Source organism: Saimiri boliviensis, chromosome 1 (assembly GCF_048565385.1).
Source record: "Saimiri boliviensis isolate mSaiBol1 chromosome 1, mSaiBol1.pri, whole genome shotgun sequence".
In the NCBI taxonomy this organism is placed as follows: domain Eukaryota; kingdom Metazoa; phylum Chordata; class Mammalia; order Primates; family Cebidae; genus Saimiri; species Saimiri boliviensis.
The window spans coordinates 183,369,519-183,395,024 of NC_133449.1; the positions used below are offsets into that span (position 1 = coordinate 183,369,519).

A 25,506-nucleotide genomic window follows, 5' to 3' on the forward strand; every position below is an offset into this window, starting at 1 on the left:
CGGGTCTCAATCAATTTAGAAGTTGATTTTGCCAAAGTTAAGGACATGCCTAGAAGAAATAAACATGAAATCATAGGAATAGTCTGTGGTCTGTGCCTTTCTCCAAAGATGATTTTGAGGACTTCAATATTTAAAGGGGAAAAATGGGCTGGAGGGGAGACAGGAAGGGTATGCTAGTCTACATGTTGCAAGATAAAAGGAACAGGGAGGGTAATAGTCAATTATGTATTCATCTTGCTGTCAGTAAATCATAAATCCGCACTTTACATAAGAGAAGGTGCACATAGAGTAGCTACCTATAGAGATATTTAACCTTTTATCTGTAGCAATCTGCTTAGGAACAAAAGGAAAAGCAACTTGTGTGTGTGTGTGTGTGTGTGTGTGTGTGTGTGTGTGTTTGAGACAGGGTCTCGTTCTGTCACCTAGGTTGAGTGCAGTGGCATGATCTCGGCTCACTGCAACCTCCACTTCCTGGATTCAAGTGATTCTCCTGCCTCAACCTCCTGAGTAGCAAGGATTACCACCCACCATGCAAGGTGTACCACCCACCATGCCCAGCTAAAGGAAAGGCAACTTCTTTTTTTTTTCTTTTTTTAAAGGGTCTCACTCTGTTACCCAGGTTAGAGTGCAGTGGTGTGATCTTGGCTCACTGCAACCTCTACCTCCCAGGTTTAAGCGATTCTCCTGCCTCAGCCTCCTGAGTAGCTGGAATTACAGGGGCCTGCCATTGTACCTGGCTATTTTTTTTTTTTTTTTTTTTTTTTTTTGTATTTTTGTTTAGTAGCGACTGGGTTTCACTATGTTGGCCAGGGTGGTCTCAGGTCTCAGATCTCAGGTGATCTGAGGTCTCAGATCAGGTGATCTGCCCACCTCAGCCTCCCAAAGTGCTGGGATTATAGACACGAGCCACCAGTCCCGGCTGAAAGGCAACTTCTTGAATGACTCAGCTTTCAACTTAGTTTTTTTCTTTGGGCATAGTGAATTGAGGTCCCAAGTTTTCAGTTTCCTTTCATCACACTACCTTTGTACAAATAAGGATCTTTAAGGAAGTGCTGTATGTAGCCAGCTTCTTGCTAGCAGCACTTCCTACACACAAAAACAAAGAATGACATTTCCTTCCTTTTTTCCTTCCTTCCTTCCTTCCTCTCTTTCTTTCTTTCTGATGGAGTCTCATTCTGTTGCCCAGGCTGGAGTGTAATGGCACGATCTTGGCTCACTGCAACCTCTGCCTCCAGGGTTCAAGTGATTCTCCTGTCTCAGCCTCCCAAGTAGCTGAGATTCCAGGCCCATAATACCGTGCCTGGCTAATTTTTGCATTTTTAGTAGAGATGGGGTTTCACCATGTTGGCCAGGCTGGTCTTGAACTCCTGACCTCAGGACATCCACCCACCTCAGCCTCCCAAAGTACTGGGATTAAAGGTGTGAGCAGGCCGGGCGCGGTGGCTCAAGCCTGTAATCCCAGCACTTTGGGAGGCCGAGGCGGGTGGATCACGAGGTCGAGAGATCGAGACCATCCTGGTCAACATGGTGAAACCCCGTCTCTACTAAAAATACAAAAATTAGCAGGGCATGGTGGCGCATGCCTGTAATCCCAGCTACTCAGGAGGCTGAGGCAGGAGAATTGCCTGAACCCAGGAGGCGGAGGTTGCGGTGAGCTGAGATCGTGCCATTGCACTCCAGCCTGGATAACAAGAGCGAAACTCCGTCTCAATAAAAAAAAAAAAAAAAGGCCGGGCGCGGTGGCTCAAGCTTGTAATCCCAGCACTTTGGGAGGCCGAGGCGGGTGGATCACGAGGTCAAGAGATCGAGACCATCCTGGTCAACATGGTGAAACCCCGTCTCTACTAAAAATACAAAAAAATTAGCTGGGCATGGTGGCACGTGCCTGTAATCCCAGCTACTCGGGAGGCTGAGGCAGGAGAATTGCCTGAGCCCAGGAGGCGGAGGTTGCAGTGAGCCGAGATCGCGCCATTGCACTCCAGCCTGGGTAACAAGAGCGAAACTCCGTCTCAAAAAAAAAAAAAAAAAAAAAGGTGTGAGCCACTGCCTATGAATGGCTTTTGAACAGGATGATGAAGGGACCACAAGTGACTACGTCATTCTAGTAGCAGTGTACAGAATTAACTAAGCTGTCTCAATTTATTTATGACAAAGGTGAGAGAGGAGGCAGGGGAGACCGGGTGCGGTGACACACGACTGTAATCCCAACACTTTGGGAGGCTGAGGTGGGTAGATCACGAGGTCAGAAGTTCAAGACCAGCCTGGCCAAGATGGTGAAAGCTCGTCTCTACCAAAAATACAAAAAGTAGAGGGGCACAGTGGTGGGTGCTTGTAATCCCAGCTATTTGGGAGGCTGAGGCAAGAGAATCACTTGAACCCAGGAAGTGGAGGGAGGCTGCAGTGAGCCAAGATCACACCACTGCACTCTTGCCTAGGTGACAGAGCAAGACACGATCTCAAAAAAAAAAAAAAAAAAAAAAAAAAAAAAAATAGAGAGGAAGCAGGGGACGAACTAAGAGGTAAGACATTTGGTACACAAAGAGTAGTTCCCACAGTGAAAATTAGAGAGGGGACAGCTAGGCTAGATATGGTGGCATGTACCTGTAGTCACTGCCTGGAGGTTGCAGTGAGCTCAGATTGCCCCACTGCACTCCAGCCTGGGAGACAGAGTGAGACCCTGTCTCAAATAAACAAAACAAAAGAACCCACCACCATCACCACCAAATAAAACAATATTGTGAATTAGCTATCAGTATCCCCATTTTCTTTTCTTTTTTTTTTTTTTTTTTGAGATGGAGTTTCGCTCTTGTTACCCAGGCTGGAGTGCAATGGCACGATCTCGGCTCTCCGCAACCTCCGCCTCCTGGCTTCAGGCAATTCTCCTGCTTCAGCCTCCTGAGTAGCTGAGATTACAGGCACGCACCACCATGCCCAGCTAATTTTTTGTATTTTTAGTAGAGACGGGGTTTCACCATGTTGGCCAGGATGGTCTCGATCTCTTGACTTTGTGATCCACCCGCCTCGGCCTCCCAAAGTGCTGGGATTACAGGCTTGAGCCACCGCGCCTGGCAGTATCCCCATTTTCAAGATGAGGAACTGAGGACGAGGCATGTGGTGCATGGAGCATGTGTGAAGTTACACAGTAAGTGACAGAGTCAAAACTCAAATACCAGCCGGGCGCAGTGGTTCACGCCTGTAATCCTAGCACTTTGGGAGGCCAAGGCAGGCAGATCACCTGAGGCCAGGAGTTTGAGACTAGCCTGGTCGACAAGGTGAAACTTTGTCTCTACTGAAAATGCAAAAACAAAAAATTAGCCAGGCATGGTGGTACACACCTGTAATCCCAGCTACTTGGGAGGCCTGAGGCAGGAGGCAGGGGTTGCCGTAAGCCGAGATTGCACCACTGCACTCCAGCCTGGGAGACAGAGGGAGACTCCATCTCAAAAACAAACAAAAACAAAAAACACAAAAACCCTCAAATCCTGGTTGGTCTAACTCCAAAGTTCATGCATGCTCTGAAGTACTGTACTAATAGCTTTTAGTTTGTCCCTGGAAAAATTAGGGTTTCCAGTTTAAATGTATTCTCTCTTGTTTTCTCTTTTTATACTTTCAAATTTTTACATATCAGGTGTACTTTACTGGCTCAGTAAAGTGCTAGGTACTAATGAGAATAGTCCAAAGTTCACATTTGTTGATAAAATACTCCACTTGAAAACGTATTAGTTGGCTGGATGCGGTGGCTCACGCCTGTAATCCTAGCACTTTGGGAGGCCGAGGTGGATGGATCATGAGGTCAGGAGTTCGAGACCATCCTGGCTAACATGGTGAAACCCTGTCTGTACTTAATTTAAACACACACACACAAACACACACACACTCAAAAACTGAGTGTGGTGGCACGCACTTTGTAGTCCCATCTATTTGGGAGGCTGAGGCAGGAGAATCCCTTGAACCCAGGAGGTGGAGGTTGCAGTGAGCACTGAGATCCTGCCACTGCACTCCAGCCTGGGCAACAGAGTGAGACTCCGTCTCAAAAAAAAAAAAAAAAAGAAAGAGAACTTGCTAGTTACGAAGGCAATGATAGATGTTTATGTCTAACTTCTATAATATCATAATATCTCTGGGAAATATAATATCATATCTCTAAAGAAAAAGTTTTCCTTTAGTTAAAAAAAAAGCAAAACAAAACAAAACCACAAAACAATTAATCAAATTTGTTTTTTCTTAATTGATGGAACACTGACCTCTTCTGGTCAGGAAGCAGAAGTATTAGGCAAATCAGGAACTTGGAAAAATCAGGGTGGAAAAGTCAGGTTAAGGAGAAAATAGACTAGGAAATAAGTTTCACCGAAGACTTGACATTTATCTTGGATTTGGAACTCTAACAGGCAGAACAGAAGGAGGAGTGCATTCCACACGAGGAGCAGTGGGTGCAAAGCAAAAATTTTTCCTTGTTCTCTGATGATAAAATACGTCTGCTGTAAATAATTTTTCTTTTTTTGTTTTTTGTTTTTTGTTTTTTTTTTTTGAGACGGAGTTTCGCTCTTGTTACCCAGGCTGGAGTGCAATGGCGCCATCTCGGCTCACCGCAACCTCCGCCTCCTGGGTTCAGGCAATTCTCCTGCCTCAGCCTCCTGAGTAGCTGGGATTACAGGCATGATGTGCCACCATGCCCAGCTAATTTTTTGTATTTTTATTAGAGACGGGGTTTCACCATGTTGACCAGGATGGTCTCGATCTCTTGACCTCGTGATCCGCCTGCCTCAGCCTCCCAAAGTGCTGGGATTACAGGCTTGAGCCACCGCACCCGGTTACTTTTTTTTTCTCTTTGAGACAAGGACTGTCACCGAGGCTGGAGTACAGTGGCGCAATCACGGCTCATTGCACCCTCGACCTCCCAGGCTCAGGTGATCCTCCCACCGCAGCCTCTAGAGTAGCTGGGAAGATAGGAGTGCACCACCATGCCCAGCTGATTTTTGTATTTTTTGTAGAGACGGAGTTTTGTTACGTTGCTCAGGTTGGTCTTGAACTCCTGGGCTCAAGCAATTCCCTTGCTTGGGCCTTCCAAAGTGCTGGGATTACAGGTGTTAGCTATTGCCCAGCCCAGCCATGCTGTAGATCATTTTTTAAGGTACAAGGATGTAAATAAGAATCATCCAATACTCTACCATGCAGAAATAATACTGGAACTATTTGGATGTACTGACTTCCAGCATTGTTTTCTGGTCATATATCTTATTTTTGTCCATAAAACTAGGTAAATCTAACTCAGTCATTCAGTATTCTATCACACACATCTTCCCACATACTAACAAGAAGGAAGAGATGTTTTCTGATAGCCAGGCTTCTATCAGTAAATCATCTTAAAGTCAGAGAAGACGTTTCACTGAGTATTTTTATATCAATCCCCATTTGCCAGGGCCTCCATGAATGCACTGGGATTCACACAGCTTGGTGAGTGGAGTGCTGGCTAGATTCCAGCCACTGTTCACCTCCTCTACCACACTCTCCTGTGTGGAATACGCTTACAGATCTGCTCTTGGTGACCCTCAGCCTGACAAGAAGCTAATGAGTTACTGTGAAATGTGATCACCAGTATTCTGAGCATATAAAAATTATACCCACTGGCACTTTTTGCCATCATTGAGACTAACCCACCCAGCATAATACTCCTCTCTCTTGTGAAGACGTTTATCATCTCAAACTAACAAACTGTGAAAGAGTTTGGTCTACTGAAAGGAGTAGACCAAAGGTATAATTTTTTTTTTTTTTTTTTTTGAGACAGAATCTTGCTCTGTCACCCAGGCTGGAGTGCAGTGGGGTGATCTTGGCTCACTGCAATCTCTGCCTCCTGGGTTCAAGCGATTCTCCTACCTCAGCCTCCTGAGTAGCTGGGACTACAGGCGGGTGCTGCCACATCCAGCTAATTTTTGTATTTTTAGTAGAGATGGGCTTTCACCACGTTGGCCAGCATGGTCTCCATCTCCTGACCTCGTGATCTGCCCAGCTTGGCCTCCCAAAGTGCTGGGATTACAGGTGTGAGCCACTGTCCCCACCTAGAATTTTTTTTAGAGGTATCTCACTATGTTGCCCAGGCTGGGGTGCCGTTGGGCAGTCATAACTGACTGCAGCCTGAAACTTGAGCTCAACTCATCCTCCCACTTAGCACCCTGAGCAGCCAGGATTACAACACAAGCCACTCTGCCCAACTTAATTAGAATTTTAAACTTTTTTTATTTTTTATTTTTTGAGACAGAGTCTTGCTCTGTGGCCCAAGCTTGAGTGCAGTGGAAATCTCAGCTCACTGCAATCTCTGCCTCCCAGGTTCAAGCAATTCTCCTAGCTCAGCTTCCCAAGTAGCTGGGACTACAAACACCCACCATCATGCCCAACTAATATTTATATTTTTAGTAGAGGTGGGGTTTCACCATGTTGGCCAGACTGGTCTTGAACTCCTAGCTTCAAGTGATCTACCTCCTTGGCCTCCCAAAGTGCTGGGAATACAAATGTGAGCCACCAAGCCCAACCTTAAACTCTTAATAACTTTAAATTTTAGGCTGGGCACGGTGGCTCACACCTGTAGTCCAAGCACTTTGGGAGGCCAAGGCGGGTGGATCACGAGGTTAGGAGTTTGAGACCAGACTGACTGACATGGTGAAACCCCATCTCCACTAAAAATACAAAAATTAGCTGGTCATGGTGGTGCACTCCTGTAATCCCAGCTACTCAGGAGGCTGAGGCAGGAGAATTGCCTGAACCTGGGAGGTGGAGGTTGCAGTGAGCCAAGAAATTTTAGTGAAAACCTAGAAAGCAAGAAATATTGAATTGTCTGTCATAGTATTTTATACGTAAGAACCACTTGATAAGTTTTAGAAATATTTGTCCATAATGTATTTTTTTTTTTTTTTTTTTTGGACAGAGTCTCTCTGTCACCCAGGCTGGAGTGCAATGGCACCATCTTGGCTCACTGCAACCTCTACCTCCCAGATTCAAGCAATTTTCCTGCCTCAGGCTTCTGAGTAGCTGAGATTACAGGTGCCTGTTACAGTGTCTTGCTGATTTTTTGTATTTTTAGTAGAGATGGGGTCTCACCATGTTGGCCAGGCTGGTCTCGAACTCCCATCCTCAGGTGATCCACCTGCCTTGGCCTCCTAAAGTACTGGGATTACAGGCATGAGCCAAGGCACCCAGCCAAGGGACAGTTTCTCACTTTGTTACCAGGCTGGAATTCAGTGATGCAATCACAGCTCACTGCAACCTCAAACTCCTGGGCCTCAGGCAATCCTCCTGCCTCAGCCTCACAAGCAGCTGAGACTATAAGTGCATGTCACCACAATTGATTATTGATTGATTGATTGTAGGGACAAGGTCTTGCTTTGCTGACCAGGCTGTAATTTTTTTTTTTTTTTTTTTTGAGGCAGTCTCATTCTGTCCAGGCACCAGGCTAGAGTGCAGTAGCCCAATCTTGGCTCACTGCCACCTCTGCCTCCCGGGTTCAAGCAATTCTCCTGCCTCAGCCTCCCAAGTATTTGGAACTACAGGCACGTGCCACCATGCCCAGCTAGTTTTTGTATTTTTAGTAGAGACTGTGTTTCACCATATTGGCCAGGATGGTCTCGATCTCTGGACTTTGTGATCTGCCTGCCTTGGCCCCCAAAGTTCTGGGATTCCTGTTGTGAACCACCACACCCAGCTGAATAAGCCCATCTTAATGGCAAACCATCCACCCCTCCTGAGATGATAGTGAAGCAGGAAAGGCCAAGGAAACCAACCTCTTGAACACTGAACTGGGAAGGAAGTGGCGATTCATTCAGCCGGGAGCTGTGGTGGCATAGATAACGGAGAAAATCCTTGCCCTTTTAAAGGCTTGCAACTCTAGAAATTACATGTGAAAGGGTCTTGATCTAGGAAGTAGGCATGGGGTACATGACTTAGGTGAGGGTTTGATCGTGTTTAAGTAAAAACAATGCCTTCCAGAAAAATTCCTCCATACCATGCCAGCGATCTATGGGGGTGCAATTAAAGGTGGCGCCTGGGTCTGCCAGCCTCTACTGCTCCTATTGAAATGCAATGTAGAAGTCTGGGGGAAGGGCTCCTTAGAAGCTTAAGAGGATCGAGGGTCTTTTTACTCAATAAAAGACTTTTTGTCTCTTATGGTAAATTCTTTCCTGTGTAAGAATGTATGTCTTTCTAGATTGAGTACTCTGGAGTCTACAGAATTGACATTCTGCCTGTGAAGCATGTCTTTTCTGGTTAATTTACTTTTGGTTTGGTTTGCATGCCTAGTTAAATATTTGACCTGCACTCCTTGGGTTAAAATTTTTATGAACATTCTTATCTTGGTTTCTTTTTATTTAGTTTAACTATTTTCCCTTTCTTGTTTCAAAAAAAACCGCCCTCCGTCTCAAAGAAAGAAAGAGAAAGAAGGGGCCGGGCGCGGTGGCTCAAGCCTGTAATCCCAGCACTTTGGGAGGCCGAGGCGGGTGGATCACGAGGTCGAGAGATCGAGACCATCCCGGTCAACATGGTGAAACCCCGTCTCTACTAAAAATGCAAAAAAAAAAAAAAAAAAAAAAAACTAGCTGGGCATGGTGGCGCGTGCCTGTAATCCCAGCTACTTAAGAGGCTGAGGCAGGAGAATTGCCTGAGCCCAGGAGGCGGAGGTTGCAGTGAGCCGAGATCGCGCCATTGCACTCCAGCCTGGGTAACAAGAGCGAAACTCCGTCTCACAAAAAAAAAAAAAAAAAGAAAAAAAAGAAAGAGAAAGAAGAAAGAAAGAAAGAAAGAGATGGGTTTATTCAAATCAGATCCCAAAGTCAAGAGGTTCTACCAAAAAGAGGGAGGCTTGGCCTGAGAGAAGCCTTAGCTCAGAAAAGGCTAGGCATGGAAGCAGAGAGTAAAACGGGCTCAAGCGACTACTGCACTCCGATTCCAAGAATTGCCAGCATCTTCCAATAGTGATCTTTTTCAGGTCCCATTTCTGACACTGTATATGTCAATTTAAATAACACAGAGAGAGGCTCTCTGAAAGAAAACGATATTTACTTGGGACTAGAGCATTGCAATGAGAATATACATGCCACATAAAGTATGTATGTATTCACAGAAGCAAAGAAGACAAAGGGTTAAAAAAAATGAAGAGGATTGCATAACTGTTTTACAATAATTATTCTTGGCTACAGAGATCAATAACAAGGGTGATATCAGTCTGAAATTAAACAAAGAGTTACTGGGCAGATGTCCTTGCAGTATTTTTTGGTGTAAGTTTGCAATGGCCTTTGTGTGAGGTTGGTTTTTGCTGAGCCTTTTGTGATAGTTCTGTTATCAGGCATATAAACATGAGAATCCACTCTTCACAGCCTTCCCTGGCTCTATTTGTAAGGGATTTATTTATTTGTTTGTTTGTTTGTTTGTTTTAGAGACGGGGTTTCCCTATGTTGCCCAGGCTGGAGTGCAGTGGCTGTTCACAGGCTCAGTCTCACTACTGATCAGCACGGGGGTTTTGACCTGTTCCGTTTCTGACCTGGGCCAGACCTGGGGCAGTTCTCCCCTCCTTAGGCAACCTGGTGGTCCTCTGGTCCCGGGAGGTCACCATATTGATGCCAAACTTAGTGCCGACACCCAATCGGCATAACGCACTACAGCTCAGAACTCCTGGGCTCAAGCGACCCTCCCACCTCAGCCTCCAGAGTAGCTGGGACTACAGGCACGCGCCACTGCACCTGGCCAGGGATTTATTTATTTATTTATTTGAGATGGAGTTTTGCTCTTGTTACCCAGGCTGGAGTGCAATGGTGCGATCTCGGCTCACCACAACCTCCGCCTCCTGGGTTCAGGCAATTCTCCTGCCTCAGCCTCCTGAGTAGCTGGGATTACAGGCACGTGCCACCATGCCCAGCTGATTTTTTGTATTTTTAGTAGAGACGGTGTTTCACCATGTTGACCAGGATGGTCTCGATCTCTTTTTTTTTTTTTTTTTTTTGAGACGGAGTTTCGCTCTTGTTACCCAGGCTGGAGTGCAATGGCGTGATCTCGGCTCACTGCAACCTCCACCTCCTGGGTTCAGGCAATTCTCCTGTCTCAGCCTCCTGAGTAGCTGGGATTACAGGCATGCTCCGCCATGCCCAGCTAACTTTTTGTATTTTTAGTAGAGACGGGGTTTCACCAGGTTGACCAGGATGGTCTCGATCTCTTGACCTCGTGATCCACCCGCCTCGGCCTCCCAAAGTGCTGGGATTATAGGCGTGAGCCACCGCATCCCGCCCATTCCTTCATTTCTATCCTTCTCCTTGGATTTCCCTGTTCCTGAGACACAACAATATTGAAATTAGTCCAATTAAGAATACTACAATGGCTTCTAAGTGTTCAAGAGAAAGGAAGCATCACACGTCCTCCACTTTAAATCTGTGTTAGTCAGTTGTCACATTGCTATCAAGGAATACCTGAGACTGGGTAATTTATAACGAAAAGAGGTTACATGGGCTAATGGTTACGCAGGCTGTAGAAGCATGGCGTCACCATTGCTTGGCTTTTGGGAAGGCCTCAGGAAGCTTTTACTCATGGTGGAAGGCAAAGTGGGAGCAGCCATATCACATGGTGAAAGCAGCAACAAGAGAAAGGTGAGGTGAGGGGAGATGCCACACGCTTAAAGGACCACATCTTATGTGAGCTCAGAGTGAATGTTCACTTATCATTAATGGGATGCCCCAAGCCATTCATGAGGGACCGGCCCCAACGATCCAAACACCTCCCACAAGGCCCCACCTCCAAGACTGGGGATTACATTTCAACATGAGATTTGGACAGGGACATATAATCAAACTATATCAAAATTGAAAGCTATAAATAGTTAAGCTTAGTAAAGAAATGTTGAAAGCCAAGATAGGCTAAAAAAAAAAAAAAAAAAAAAAAGCCTCTGCATCAAACAGCCAGGTTTTGAATGCAAAGGAAAAGTTCTTGAAGGAAATTAAAAGTGCTTCTCTCGGGAATACATGAATTATATTAGTAAGTGAAACAGTCATATCTCTGACATGGGGAAAGTTTTAGTGATCCACATAGAAGATCAAACCAGCCACAAAATTTTCTTAAGCCAAAGCCTAATCCAAAGCGAGGCCCTAACACCCGGCAAGTCTATGAAAGCTGAGAGGTGAGGAAGCTGCGGAAGAAAAGTCTGAAGCTAGCAGAGGTTGACTCATGAAATATAAGAAGCGAAGTTGAGGCTGGGTGTGGTGGCTCATGCCTGTAATCCCAGCACTTTGGGAGGTCAAGGTGGGCAGATCATGAGGTTAGGAGATCAAGACCATCCTGGCCAACATGATGAAACCCTGTCTCTACTAAAATACAAAAAATTAGCCTGGAATGGTAGCACATGCCTGTAATCCCAGCTACTTGGGAGGCTGAGGCAGGGGAATTGCTTCAACCCGGGAGGCAGAGTGAGCTGAGATCGCACCACTGCCCTCCAGCCTGGTGACAGACTGAGATTGCATCTCAAAAAAAAAAAAAAAAAGAAGGTGAGTCTATAAAATGTAGAATTGGAGAGCAGGCATCTCTGTCTTGTTCCTGATCTTAGGAGAAAATCATCCAGTCTTTCTTCACCATTAGTTATGATATTAGCTGTGGGTTTTTTTGTTTTGTTTTGTTTTTTTGTTTTGTTTTGTTTTTTTTTTAGAGACGGAGTTTCGCTCTTGTTACCCAGGCTGGAGTGCAATGGCACGATCTCGGCTCACCGCAACCTCCACCTCCTGGGTTCAGGCAATTCTCCTGCCTCAGCCTCCTGAGTAGCTGGGATTACAGGCACACACCACCATGCCCAGCTAATTTTTTGTATTTTTAGTAGAGACGGGGTTTCACCTTGTTGACCAGGATGGTCTCGATCTCTCGACCTTGTGATCCACCCGCCTCAGCCTCCCAAAGTGCTGGGATTACAGGCTTGAGCCACCGCGCCCGGCCCTTGTTTTGTTTGTTTTTTAATTTTTTGCTGTGGGTTTTTCATGGATGAGCTTTATCAGGTTGAAGAAGTTTCCTTTGGTTTCTAGTTTTTATCATGAAAGAATGTAAAATTTTAGATTTTGTTACATGGTTTTTCAGTGCCTACTGAGAGCATCATGTGGCTTTTGTGTGTTTTATTTACTTTTTGTCTTGCTCTGTCACCCCAGCTGGAGTGCAATGGTGTGATCTTGTCTCACTGCAACCTCCACCTCCCAGGTTCAAGTGATTCTCCTGCCTCAGCCTTCCTAGCAGCTGGGATTATAGGTGCCTGCCACCACACCTGGCTAACTTTTGTATTTTTAGTAGAAACAGGGTTTCACCATGTTGGTCAGGCTGTTCTCCAACTCCTGACCTCAAGTGATATACCTGCCTCAGCCTCCCAAAGTGCTAGGATTACGGACATGAGCCACCATGCCTGGCCCTGCTTTCAATTCTTTTGAGTATATTCTGAGAAGTGGAATTGCTGAATCATATGGTAATTCTATGTTCAATTTTTTAAGGAACTGCCAGACTGTCTTACACAGTGGGCATATTACTTTACGTATGGCAGTTGTTATGTAGCCAAATTATGTAAATAAATTATTTACTGTAGGAAATTGACACTTGGATACTCTAAACCAATATAGAAAGTACATCTCTCTCAGTAAAATTGTATGATGTATCAAACCATTGCCTGCCAAACACTTCTAATTACCACAGTGATTAATTACCAGTATCCAGAACCTTGGGTACTTGTGTGTTGGAGAGGTGGGTCAGAAAAGAGGAGGTTAGGCAAAATCTACAAGTAGCAAAAATACTACCTTCTGCCAGGCGCGGTGGCTTGCACCTGTAATTCTAGCACTTCAGGCAGTCTAGGCGGGTGGATCACTTGAGCTCAGGAGTTTGAGACCAGCCTTGGCAACATGACAAAACCTCATCTCTACAAAAAATACAAAAATTAGCCAGGCATGGTGGGGTGTGCATCTATAGTCGCAGCTGCTTGGGATGCAGAGATTGTAGCGAGCCACTGGGTGACAGAGTGAGACTCTGTTTCAATAAATAAATAAATAAATAAATTCAATATCCTGCAACTCTATTTCTATTTGGTTTATATGACATTGAAGATCAAAGGGGATGAATAATAAAGATGTAGTGAGGAGGACAGAAAGGTAGAGGAATGTGGTGATGTTAGACAGTGGGACTGGACTAGTCTGCTGATTCTTATGTACTTAGTATGAAATCAGTGTCAGCAAGACAGTTTTCCTTCCCACTCCAAGTCCTCTCATACTATGTTTCCTTGCTAAAGCTTGTAGAATCTATAAATTATATAACTGTCTAAAGACCTTTAAACTAATTGAACTTGCAGGTGAAATACAAATTTACAATGAACTTAAACATTTATCAGAGTCAGTAAGAGAGAGAGCAGAGATTGAAACGCTTTATTATTTTATTCTTCTTTCATCAGACTAGTCGTCTCCTGAAGCCATGGGAAATCACAGTGCTTTGGTATCTGGAGAGAGGTGAATGCAAAGGCATATCTGCAATTTTTATTTCTGGTGGGCCTTTTTTCAAGACGACTTTACGATCTTCCCCATGGCAAAGCCTTTCACTGTGGTTCAAAAACAGAGAGTCTTCAAAAGGGCCAGTATAGATCCCACACACCTCTGCTCGCTAAGAGAAAAGAAAAATCTGCTGTGTATCACATCAAACATCATTTTCTTGTTAGATTAAGGAGGAAATTTCACCAAGAGCCGTGGCTCAGGCCTGTAATCCCAGCACTTTGGGAGGCCAAGACAGGAAGATTGCCTTAGCGCAGGAGTTTGAGACCAGCCTGGGCAACATAGAAAGACCCCATCTATACAAAAAGTTAAAAAATTAGCTGGGTGTGGTGGCACGTGTCTGTGAGGCTGAGGCAAAAGAATCCCTTGAGCCTGGGAAATCAAGGCTGCAGTGAGCTATGATCACATCACTGCACTTCAGCCTGGGCAACAGAGTGAGACCCTGTCCCCTCTCCAAAAAGAGGGCTAGTTTTTCTAACTAACCCTCTTGAGAAGGAATCGCTGCTGAACAGGGGAGCATCCCCCCTTTTTTTTTTGAGATGGAGTTTCGCTCTTGTTACCGAGGCTGGAGTACAATGGCGTGATCTCAGCTCACCGCAACCTCCTCCTCCTGGGTTCAGGCAATTCTCCTGCGTCAGCCTCCTGAGTAGCTAGGATTACAGGCACGCGCCACCATGCCCAGCTAATTTTTGTGTTTTTAGTAGAGACGGGGTTTCACCATGTTGACCAGGATGGTCTTAATCTTTTGACCTCGTGATCCACCCGCCTCGGCCTCCCAAAGTGCTGGGATTATAGGCGTGAGCCACTGTGCTCGGCCCAGAACATCCCTTTTCTAAAAGCAATGCTTTGTGGGTCAGTGTGATCTGACTATCAGAAAGAGCCATACAGAGTATAAAGATGACGTATTTGGAGGCATATTGTTGAACTTTAGCTTCACTACTTAATGTGACCTTTTCAAGTCATTTACTCCCGAAGACTCAGTTTTTTCTTTTTCTTTCTTTCTTTCTTTTTTTTTTTTAGATGGAGTTTCTCTTTTGTTGCCCAGGCAGGAGTACAATGGCATGATCTCAGCTCATCCCAACCTCTGCCTCCCAGGTTCAAGTGATTCTCCTGCCTCAGCCTCTAGAGTAGGTGGGATTACAGGCATGTGCCACCATGCCCAGATAATTTTTTTTTTTTTTTTTTTGGTATTTTTAGTAGAGATGGGGTTTCTCCATGTTTGTCAGGCTGATCTCGAACTCTTGACCTCAGGTTACTGCCTGCCTCGAGCCTCCCAAAGTGCTGGGATTACAGGCATGAGCCACTGCGCCCGGCCAAATTTTTCAAATATAAAATAGGAATATTAAAGGATTCTTTGAGTAGCAAATAAAATATATGTGAATGAAAAAACTTGGCCTTTATATATATACACACACACATACATATACATATGTGTGTGTGTGTATATATACATATTTTTTTCACAGATAGGGCCTCACTCTGTCACCCAGGCTGGAGTGCAGTGGTACAATCGTAGCTCACTGCAGCACGGAAATCCTAGGCTCAGGCAATCCTCCAGCCTCAGCCTTCCAAGTAGCTGAGACTACAGCACACACCACATTGCCTGGCTTTTTTTTTTTTTAATGGACAGGATCTCTCTACGTTGCTCTGGCTGGTCTCCAACTCCTGGCCTCAAACCATCCCCCTGTCTCAGCCTCCCAAAGCACGAGGATTAGAGGCATAAGCCACAGCATACAGCCTCTGTGCTGTATTTTTTAATGTTGTTAGATGAAGTTTTTATTACCTCCTAATGGAAAAATAAAAGGTGAGGATAAATAAAAGGAAGGAAAGCATAAGTTAGCATTTACAGCATTTACTCAGTGTGGGCACTCACTTAACTTACTTATTTAATTTTCATTGTAGAAACACTGTCGACTAAATTGCAAAAGTAAAGTAGCTCTGAAAAATTATGCTGAATTATAGTTCTAAATGTACGGTCAAGAATAAGTGTTTTGATGTAATGAAAACAAAGCTTTTCCTTCCTGATTTCAGCTTATAAATTTTATAACCTATAGTTGTAAACTAAAGTGAAAAAGTCAATACTGTCACCATGCTGAAGCTACTTAGGGCACTGAAAATGACTTGATATGCCACTAAATTATATGAAATACAGACTAATATTAAGACTGTAATAAGTCTTAGTAAACAGATTTATTTATTTATTTATTTATTTATTTATTTATTTAAGACGGAGTTTTGCTCTTGTTACCCAGGCTGGAGTGCAATGGTGCGATCTTGGCTCACCGCAATCTCTGCCTCCTGGGTGCAGGCAATTCTCCTGCCTCAGCCTCCTGAGTAGCTGGGATTACAGGCACGTGCCACCATGCCCAGCTAATTTTTTGTATTTTTAGTAGAGACGGGGTTTCACCATGTTGACCAGGATGGTCTCGATCTCCTGACCTCGTGATCCACCCGTCTCGGCCTCCCAAAGTGCTGGGATTACAGGCGTGAGCCACCACGTCCAGCCCTATTTATTTATTTTTTTTTGAGACGGGATTTTGCTCTTGTTGCCCAGGCTGGAGTGCAATGGCATGATCTCAGTTCACTGCAACCTCCACCTCCCAGGTTCATGCGATTCTCCTGCCTCAGCCTTCCGAGTAGCTGGGATTACAGGCATGGACCATCACGCTAATTTTTGTAATTTTAGTAGAGATGGGGTTTCTCCATGTTGGTGAGGCTGGTCTTGAACTCTTGACCTCAGGTTATCCACCCAAGTCGGCCTCCCAAAGTGCTGGGATTATATGCATGATCTACTGCACCAGGCCCATTTTTATTTTTATTTTTGGGGCGGAGTCTCGCTCTGTTGCCCAAGATGGAGTGCAGTGGTGTGATCTGGCTCACTGCAACCTCTGCCTCTCAGATTCAAGAGATTCTCCTGCATCAGCCTCCTGAGTAGCTAGGACTATAGGCACCCACCACCATGCCTGACTAATTTTTGTGTTTTATTTTTATTGATTATTATTATTTTTTTATTATTTAATTTAATTTATTTATTTATTTATTTATTTATTTATTTATTTATTTATTTTGAGACGCAGTTTCGCTCTTGTTACCCAGGCTGGAGTGCAATGGCGCCATCTCGGCTCACCGCAACCTCCGCCTCCTGGGTTCAGGCAATTCTCCTGCCTCAGCCTCCTGAGTAGCTGGGATTACAGGCATGCGCCACCATGCTCAGCTAATTTTTTGTATTTTTAGTAGAGACGGGGTTTCACCATGTTGACCAGGATGGTCTCGATCTCTCAACCTCGTGATCCACCCGCCTCGGCCTCCCAAAGTGCTGAGATTATAGGTTTGAGCCACCGCGCCCGGCCTATTTTTATTTTTTTTTAGACAGAGTTTTGCTCTTGTTACCCAGGCTGGAGTGCAATGGCGCGATCTCGGCTCACCACAACCTCCGCCTCCTGGGTTCAGGCAATTCTCCTGCCTCAGCCTCCTGAGTAGCTGGGATTACAGGCACGCGCCACTGTGCCCAGCTAACTTTTTTTTTGTATTTTTAGTAGGGACGGGGTTTCACCATGTTGACCAAGATGGTCTCGATCTCTTGACCTCGTGATCCACCCGCCTCGGCCTCCCAAAGTGCTGGGATTACAGGCTTGAGCCACCGCGCCCGGCCTGTTATTATTATTATTATTATTTAAAGATGGGGTTTTGCCATGTTGCCCAGGCCTATCTCGAATTCCTGAGCTCAGCCAATCCACTCACCTTGGCCTCCCAAAGTGCTAGGATTACAGGCGTAAGCCACTTTGTCTGGCCAATTTTTGTATTTTTAGTAGAGACAGGGTTTCACCATGTTGGTCAGGCTGGTCTTGAACTCCCACCTCGGACTCCCAAAGTGCTGGGATTACAGGTGTGAGCCCTGCGCCTGGCCTAGTAAACATACTCAAATTTTTTGTGTAAGTCTAATACTTGAGTTATGATTTTCTAAGTTTTATTTTTGTTTTCAAAATATCTGATTGCCGGGTGCGGTGGCTCAAGCCTGTAATCCCAGCACTTTGGGAGGCTGAGGCGAGTGGATCACGAGGTCAAGAGATCGAGACCATCCTGGTCAACATGGTGAAACCCCATCTCTACTAAAGGTGCAAAAAATTAGCTGGGCATGGTGGCGCGTGCCTGTAATCCCAGCTACTCCAGAGGCTGAGGCAGGAGAATTGCCTGAACCCAGGGTGCGGAGGTTGCGGTGAGCCGAGATCGCGCCATTGCACTCCAGCCTGGGTAACAAGAGCGAAACTCCGTCTCAAAAAAAAAAAAAAATCTGATAAAAATGCACAGTCAGCCCATGGCAAATGCAGCTTCATTTTCATTACATTATACATATGCATTTTATCAGAAAATAATTGAGCCATATTTTTGTAATATATTTTATATACCATATATTTATTTAACTTTTTTTTTTTTTTTTTTTTGAGACATAGTCTTGCTCTGTTGCCCAGGCTGGAGTGCAATCTCAAGCTAACTGCAACCTCTGTCTGCCTCCTGGGTTCAAGAGATTCTCCTGTCTCAGTCTCCCGAGTTGCTAGGACTGCAGGCATGTGCCACCGTGCCTGGCTAATTTATGTATTTTTATTAGAGATGGGGTTTTGCCATGTTAGTGAGGGTGGTCTCAAACTCCTGACATCAGTTGATCCTCCCACCTTGGCCTCTCAAAATGCTGGGATTACAGGTGCGTGCCATCACACCTAGCCATATATTATGTATTTATATTTTGTGATATCATCTCTGTCTTGGCAGAATAAATAAATAAATAAATATATATATATATTTATTTATTGAGACAGAGTTTGGCTTTTGTTGCCCAGCCTGGAGTGCAATAGTGCGATATTGGCTCACTGGTACCTCTGCCTCTGGGTTCAAGCAATTCTCCTGCCTCAGCCTCCCAAGTAACTGGGATTACAGGCAGGTGCCACCACGCCTGGCTGATTTTTTTTTTTTTTAAATTTTTAGTAGAAATGGGGTTTCTCCATATTGTCCAGGCTAGTCTCAAACTCCCAACCTCAGGTGATCCCCCTGCCTTGGCCTCCCAAAGTGCAGGGATTACAGGTGTGAGCCATCACGTCCAGCTGGCAGAATATATTCTTATTCAACATTAACTGCTTATCCATTTGAAGTCTGCAAATGAGTTATACAAACACATTTTTTCCCTAGATATCTTAACTTGAAATCTCCTCTAGTAGTCTTACTTTTTATCTTATTCTTATTTTAATTTTTTAAATTAATTAACTTTTTGGAGACAGGGTCTTGCTCTGTCACCCAGGCTGGAGTGCAGTGCTGTTATCATGGCTCATTGCAGCCTCAGCCTTCTGAGCTCAAGTGATTTTCCTCCTCAGCCTCCTGAGTAGCTGGGACTACAGGTGCATGCTACCACACCTGGTTAAATTTATTTTATTCATTTTTTATGGAGACAGGATCTCATTATGTTGCCCAGGCTGTATCCTATTCCTTAAAGAAACAACTTACCTTTTTACAAGTAAATGGTCAATCTGTATTTACATTTTTTTTTTCTTTTCTCTAGATTTTGGGCCCTTTTATTTTTTATTTTATTTATTTATTTTTTTTGAGACAGAGTCTCACTCTGTCACCTAGGCTGGAGTGCAGTGGCGTGATCTTGGCTCACTGCAACCTCCACCTCCTGGGTTCAAGAGATTCTTCTGCCTCAGCCTCCTGAGTAGCTGGGACTACATGTGTGCACCACCATGCCCGGCTAATTTTTTGTATTTTTAGTAGAGATGGGGTTTCACTATATTGGCCAGGCTGGTCTCAAACTCCTGATCTCATGATCCGCCTGCCTTGGCCTCCCAAAGTGCTGATATTACAGGCATGGGTCACTTTGCCTAGCCAGATTTTGGGCTTTTATAGAAAGCAAACAGTCAATCTGAATTTAGATTTTTTTTTTTTTTTTTTTTTTCTGAGACAGAGTCTTGCTCTGTCATCTAGGCTGGAGTGCAGTGGCAGGATCTCAGCTCACTGCAACTTCCCCTCCAGGGTTCAAGTGATTCTCCTTCCTCAGCCTCCCAAGTAGCTGGGATTACAGGTATGTGCCACCATGCCTGGCTAATTTTTGTATTTTTACTAGAGATGGGGTTTCACCATGTTGGCCAGGCTCATCTCAAATTCCTGACCTCAGATGATCCACCCACCTCGGCCTTCCAAAGTGCTAGGATTATAGGCATGAGCCACTATGCCCAGCCCAGAAAATGTTTTAAAACAAGCCTATTGGAATCCCTGCTTTCTTTTTTTTTTTTTTTTTTTTTTTGTTTTGTTTTTTTTTGAGACGGAGTTTCGCTCTTGTTACCCAGGCTGGAGTGCAATGGCGTGATCTCGGCTCACCGCAACCTCCGCCTCCTGGGTTCAAGCAATTCTCCTGCCTCAGCCTCCTGAGTAGCTGGGATTACAGGCACACGCCACCATGCCCAGCTAATTTTTTGTATTTTTAGTAGAGACGGGGTTTCACCATGTTGACCGGGATGGTCTCGATCTCTCGACCTCATGATCCACCCGCCTCGGCCTCCCAAAGTGCTGGGATTACAGGCTTGAGCCACCGCGCCCGGCCGGAATCCCTGCTTTCAATTATTTTGAGCATATAGCTAGAAATGGAATTGCTGAATCATATGATAATTCTATGTTTAAGTTTTTGAAGAATGGTCTCACTGTCTTCTACAGTGGCTGCACCATTTTACATATAGTAGTTTTCATGCTGTTTTAAAACTACTGACAGGAGCCAGGTGCAGTGATTCATGCCTGTAATCCTAAGACTTTGGGAGGCTGAGGCAGGAGGATTGCTTTAGCCCAGGAGACCAGCCTAGACTACATAGAGAGATCTCATCTCTACAAAAAAAAAAAAAAAAAAAAAAACTACCTCAGCATGGTAGCAGTGCCTGTAGTTCCAGCTGCTCAGGAGGCTGAGGTGGGAGGATCACCTGAGCCCAAGAGGTTGCTGCAGCTGCAGCGAGCCATGATTGCATCATTGCACTCCTGTCTGGGTGACAGAGTGAGATCCTATCTCCAAATAAATAAATAAATATATAAATAAAATAAGTAGGTCTGGTGTGTTGGCTAACTCCTGTAATTCTAGAACTTTGGAAGGCTGAGGCAGTAGGATCACTTGAGCTCAGAAGTTCAAGACCAACCTGGAAAACAGTGAGACCTCATCTCTATTAAAAATAAAAAAACTAGGCCGGGCGCGGTGGCTCAAGCCTTTAATCCCAGCACTTTGGGAGGCCGAGGCGTGTGGATCACGAGGTCAAGAGATCGAGATCATCCTGGTCAACATGGTGAAACCCCTTCTCTACTAAAAATACAAAAAATTTGTAGAATTCTCCTGCTGAGGCAGGAGAATTGCCTGAACCCAGGGGGTGGAGGTTGCGGTGAGCCGAGATCGTGCCATTGCACTCCAGCCTGGGTAACAAGAGCAAAACTCCGTCTCAAAAAAAAATAAAAATAAAAATAAAAATAAAAAAACTAGCAAGGTGTGGTGATGTGCATCTGCAATTTCAGCTACTTGGGAGACTGAGGCAGGAGGATCACTTGAACTCAGCAGATTGAGGCTGCAGTGAGCTGTTATCACACTACTGCACTCCAGCCTGGAAGACAGAGCAAGACCCCGTCTCCAAAAAGAAAAAAAGGAATAAATAAATAAACGAAACCACTGACTGAACAGGAGCACTGAACGGGCAAGTCATGTATAAAACTAGCCAAACTATTTTCATTCCTCTCTATCTGAATATGTAGTACATATTGTATAGGGGCTTCACCATCTCTTCTATTTCATATAAAAAATGCTTTGTAGTATACCTTTAATATTAATGGCATCTTCTGATGATAATTTAACAACTGCAAGACAGCATGATGTGGAGTTTCTGAAATTCTTTGGTATATAATTAGGTAAAACAGATATTACTATTTAACATTTGTTTGCAAGTTTATGTGACAGTACATCAAAATGGTTTTTGTATAGTTATGTATGCCTATCATAGATATACTAAATTATATATATATTTTTGAGACAGAGTCTATCTCTGTTGCCCAAGCTAGAGTGCAATGGTGCAATCTTGGTTCACTGCAACCTCTGCCTCCGGGGTTCAAGCGATTCTCATGCCTCACCCTCCTGAGTAGCTGGGATTACAGGCGCCTGCCACCATGCCCAGCTAATTTTCATATTTTAGTAGAGATGGGGTTTTACCATGTGGGCTAGGCTGCTCTGAAACTTCTGACCTCAAGTGATCCACCTGCCTTGGTCTCCCAAAGTGCTAGGATTATAGGCATGAGCCACCACATACAGCCTAATTTTTTTTTTCTTATGTATACTTATGGGAAAATACCTTCAGATTCACATTCCTGAATATCATGTTTTCTTTCCAAGGCATAACATAACGTGTTGGGATCATTCCTTGCTTTAATGAAAATCGTGGCAAATGAATCTCTTCATACCTGACAATTAGGAAAGCAAGAAGAAAAGTTATCTTGTGAGCCAAATACAATCATTGTAGCATCACTGCAGGGACTGGAGGCAGTTGTGAATTCATGTGTGGTCCCCTGCAGCTGCAGGACAGATGGCTGTGCCATTGAAACTCAACTAAAAGAGAATCAACCACTGAAATCCCTACGTACCACCAAGATCAAGTCAGGGCCACGAATCTATACCTCTAACTGCATGCTCTCCTTTATAATTTGCACACAATGTCTGTTTTAGTCTGACTTTTTTTTTTTTTTTTTTTTTTTTTTTAAATGACATGGAGTGCACTGCCATGCCCAGCCAGGGTTTTGCCATGCTGGTCAGGCTGTTCTTGAATTCCTGACCTCAAGTGATCCCTGGCACACAGCCCATTTTAACCTGACTTTACGGGAGAAGGCAAGGCACTTAGATTTCCCTCAGGCCTACCCACTGCCTAAAGGAAATATCTGGCCAGCCACAGAAAACAGTAACTCTATTGGCTTCTGAATTTACGTTTGCTCTACACTCAGGTCAGACTCGCTTTCCCTGCACACATATTTCCCTCTGGAACATAATGCTTTCTACATAGATGCCAAAGGGGAACACAAAATTATTATGCTTATCTATGTAGCTCCCAGGTTGCGAAACGAGCCAACAAAATAACCCCAGACCCCGTAAGTCCTCACTTATTAGCAGGTTTGTAGGGACTCTCATCAGAGCAGTTGTTGGTGATTTTAGGCAAAGTAGGGCAAGTATCTTTCCCTGAAGCCATTTCTGACAGCAGTGGGTGGAATTCTCATTTAAAACTTCACTAACTCACTAGTCTAATTATGATGACAATGCTGCTCTGATGTAACAATGCTTTGCTAACTTCATAGTAACTCTCAGCAGTAGCTGTTAAGAGTGTACAGCTCACAGATATGGTGGTGGGCACCTCTAATCCCAGCTACTTGGGAGGCTGAGGCAGAAGAATCCCTTGCATCCGAGGCAGAGGTTGCAGTGAGCCGAGATTGCGCTTCTGCATTCCAGCCTGGCAACAGTGAGACTGTCTCGAAGAAAAAAAAAGTGTCCAGCTAAAGGCTATTTTCAGGGCTTTAAAAAAATCCCCCTTCTGGCCTGGCACAATGGCTCATGCCTGTAACCCTAGCACCTTGGGAGGATGAGGCAGGAGGATTACTTGAGTCCAGGAATTATAGGTCAGCCTGGGCAACATAGTAAGTTCCTGTCTCTACAAAAAATAAAAAAATTTGGCTGGGTGCAGTGGCTCACGCCTGTAATCCCAGCACTTTGGGAGGCTGATGTGGGTGGATCACTTGAGGTCAGGAGTTCAAGACCAGACTGGCCAAAATGGTAATACACCATCTCTACTAAAAACACAAAAATTAGCCAGGCATGGTGGTACACTCCTGTAATCTCAGATAATTGCTTGAACCTGGGAAGTGCAGGTTGTGATGAACAGAGATGGTGTTACTGCACTCAAGCCTGGGCGACACAGCAAGATTCCATCTCAAAAAAATAATAAAAAAAAAAATGAATAAATAAGCTGGGTGTGACGTTGTGTACTTGTGGTCCCAGCTACTTGAGAGGCTGAGGCAGGAGGATCACTTGAACCAGGAGGTGAAGGCTGCAGTGAGCCAAGATCATGCCACTGCACTCCAGCCTGGGTGACAGAGTAAGACTCTGTCTCAAAAAAAAAAGTAAAGTAGGAAGAAAGGCACTTTTGGAGGCTGAGATGGGTGGATCACGAGGTCGAGATTAAGACCATCCCTGCCAATATGGTGAAACCCCGTCTCTACTAAAAATACAAAAATTAGCTGGCCATGGTGGAATGTGCCTGTAGTGCCAGCTACTCGTTAGGCTGAGGTGGAAGAATCGCTTGAACCTAGGAGGCGGAGGTTGCATGAGCTGAGATGCGCCATTGCACTTCAGCCTGGCAACAGAGCGAGACTCCATCTCAAAAAAAAGAAAGATCTTAGTACACATTTCTTAAAAGAACACATGTGAAGGTCAGCAAGTACATGAAAAAATGCTCAACATCACTATATACGGCACAATTGACACGTTGCATTTATTTTACCATCTATTACACGAAGCTCGAGTGTACATCTAATTTTTTTAACCCAAACAAATCCAGTCTATTTTATCCCCTAGGATTTGTCATATCGCAGAATATTTTAGTTTGTGAAAACAGATTTTAATAAACAAAGGTTACCAGGGAAGATAAACACTTAAAACTACTAAAACAGAAAGGTGGAGGGTTATTAGTGTAAGTTCTACCTGCCAGCAAGTAGGAAAAATATTATTAGGCTAAGCAGAAAGGATTACTGCAAGATATGCTGGTTTGATGAGAACATAAGCTAAATGAATACATACCTGCAAACGGTTTGCGCATCCTGATTTTGGATAGCCAGAAGGGTTCAGAAAAGTCAGTCATCTTAGATACATTTTTATTTTATTTTGTTTTTGGAGACGGAGTCTTGCTCTACTGCCCAGTCTGGAGTGCGCTGGCATGACTTTGTTCACTGCAACCTCCGCCTCCTGGATTCAAACAATTCTTCTGCCTCAGCCTCCTGAGTAGCTGGGACCACGGCACACACTGCCATGCCCGGCTGATATTTTGTATTTCAGTAGAGACAGAGCTTCACTTCGTTGCCCAGGCTGGTCTTGAACTCCTGAGCTCAGGCAATCCGCCTGTCTCGGCCTCCCAGTGTTAGAATTACAGGCGTGAGTCACTGTGCCCAGCCGGTAAATTTTTAAAGAATCTTAATAACTGTCCTTTCCTCAGCTGCTGCCAAGGTGCTTGGTCCTTCTGAGAAAGCTAAGGCCACATTATGGTGAGGCCCTCACGTCATCCAGCGATTCGCACTGTGCCCAACAGCACTAGTTCCACACGTGCCCCTGCCATGGCCTTCGTCTCTGAGCTCACCTACATCTATTTGGCCTTCATTTTGCATGATGATGAGGTGACCGTCATGGAGGATATGATTAATGCCCTCATTAAAGCAGCTGGTGTAAATGTTGACGCTTTCTGACCCGGCGTGTTTGCAAAGGCCCTGGCCAATGTCAACACTGGGAGCCCCATCTGCAATGTAAGGGCTGGTGGACCTGCACCAGCTGGAAGTCCTGCCCCCTCCATTGCAGCTGTTTCAGTTGAGAACAAAGTGGAAGCAAAGAAAGAAGAATCTGAGGAGTCTGATGAGGACATGGGCTGTGGTCTTTTTGACTAAACCTCTTTTATAGAATATTATGGGACTAACCTAAAACGGAATTAAAAAAAAGAATATTCTGGGATTATTCTAATGGTGCATACCTTAATTCCAGCTACTCTGGAGGCTGAGGCAGGAGAAATCACTTGAACCCGGGAGGCAGAGGTTGCAGTGAACCAAAATCATGCCATTGCACCACAACCTGGGAAACAAGAGCAAAACTCTGTCTCGAAAAGAGAAAAAACTATTGATAAAATGAACCAGGAGGCCGGGCGCGGTGGCTCAAGCCTGTAATCCCAGCACTTTG

General features: G+C 44.6%; 1 protein-coding gene and 1 pseudogene across 1 annotated transcript; one reads left to right on the forward strand and one right to left on the reverse strand.

Annotated features, from left to right (window-relative positions):
• Positions 1-13,385: 13,385 nt before the first annotated feature.
• Positions 13,386-22,821, reverse strand: SPMIP10 (sperm microtubule inner protein 10). Its single transcript, XM_003920644.4, has 3 exons — positions 22,680-22,821; positions 21,881-21,989; positions 13,386-13,638 (listed from the first exon to the last, which is right to left on the reverse strand). Exons 1-3 carry the CDS (start codon positions 22,763-22,765, stop codon positions 13,429-13,431), a joined length of 405 nt encoding a protein of 134 aa, XP_003920693.1. The 5' UTR covers positions 22,766-22,821; the 3' UTR covers positions 13,386-13,428.
• A 2,075-nt stretch (positions 22,822-24,896) lies between these two features.
• Positions 24,897-25,220, forward strand: LOC101053666 (large ribosomal subunit protein P1 pseudogene; annotated as a pseudogene).
• Positions 25,221-25,506: the final 286 nt, after the last annotated feature.

Coding starts and splice junctions, on each gene's coding strand:
- SPMIP10 (XM_003920644.4), bottom strand. CDS start 22,765: ATGGCTTCAGGGAAAGATACTTGCCCTACTTTGCCTAAAATCACCAAC. Junction 21,990..22,679: donor CCCTACAAACCTGCTAATAA/GTGAGGACTTAC, acceptor CCTAATTGTCAG/GTATGAAGAGATTCATTTGC. Junction 13,639..21,880: donor TCAGGAATGTGAATCTGAAG/GTATTTTCCCAT, acceptor CTTTTCTCTTAG/CGAGCAGAGGTGTGTGGGAT.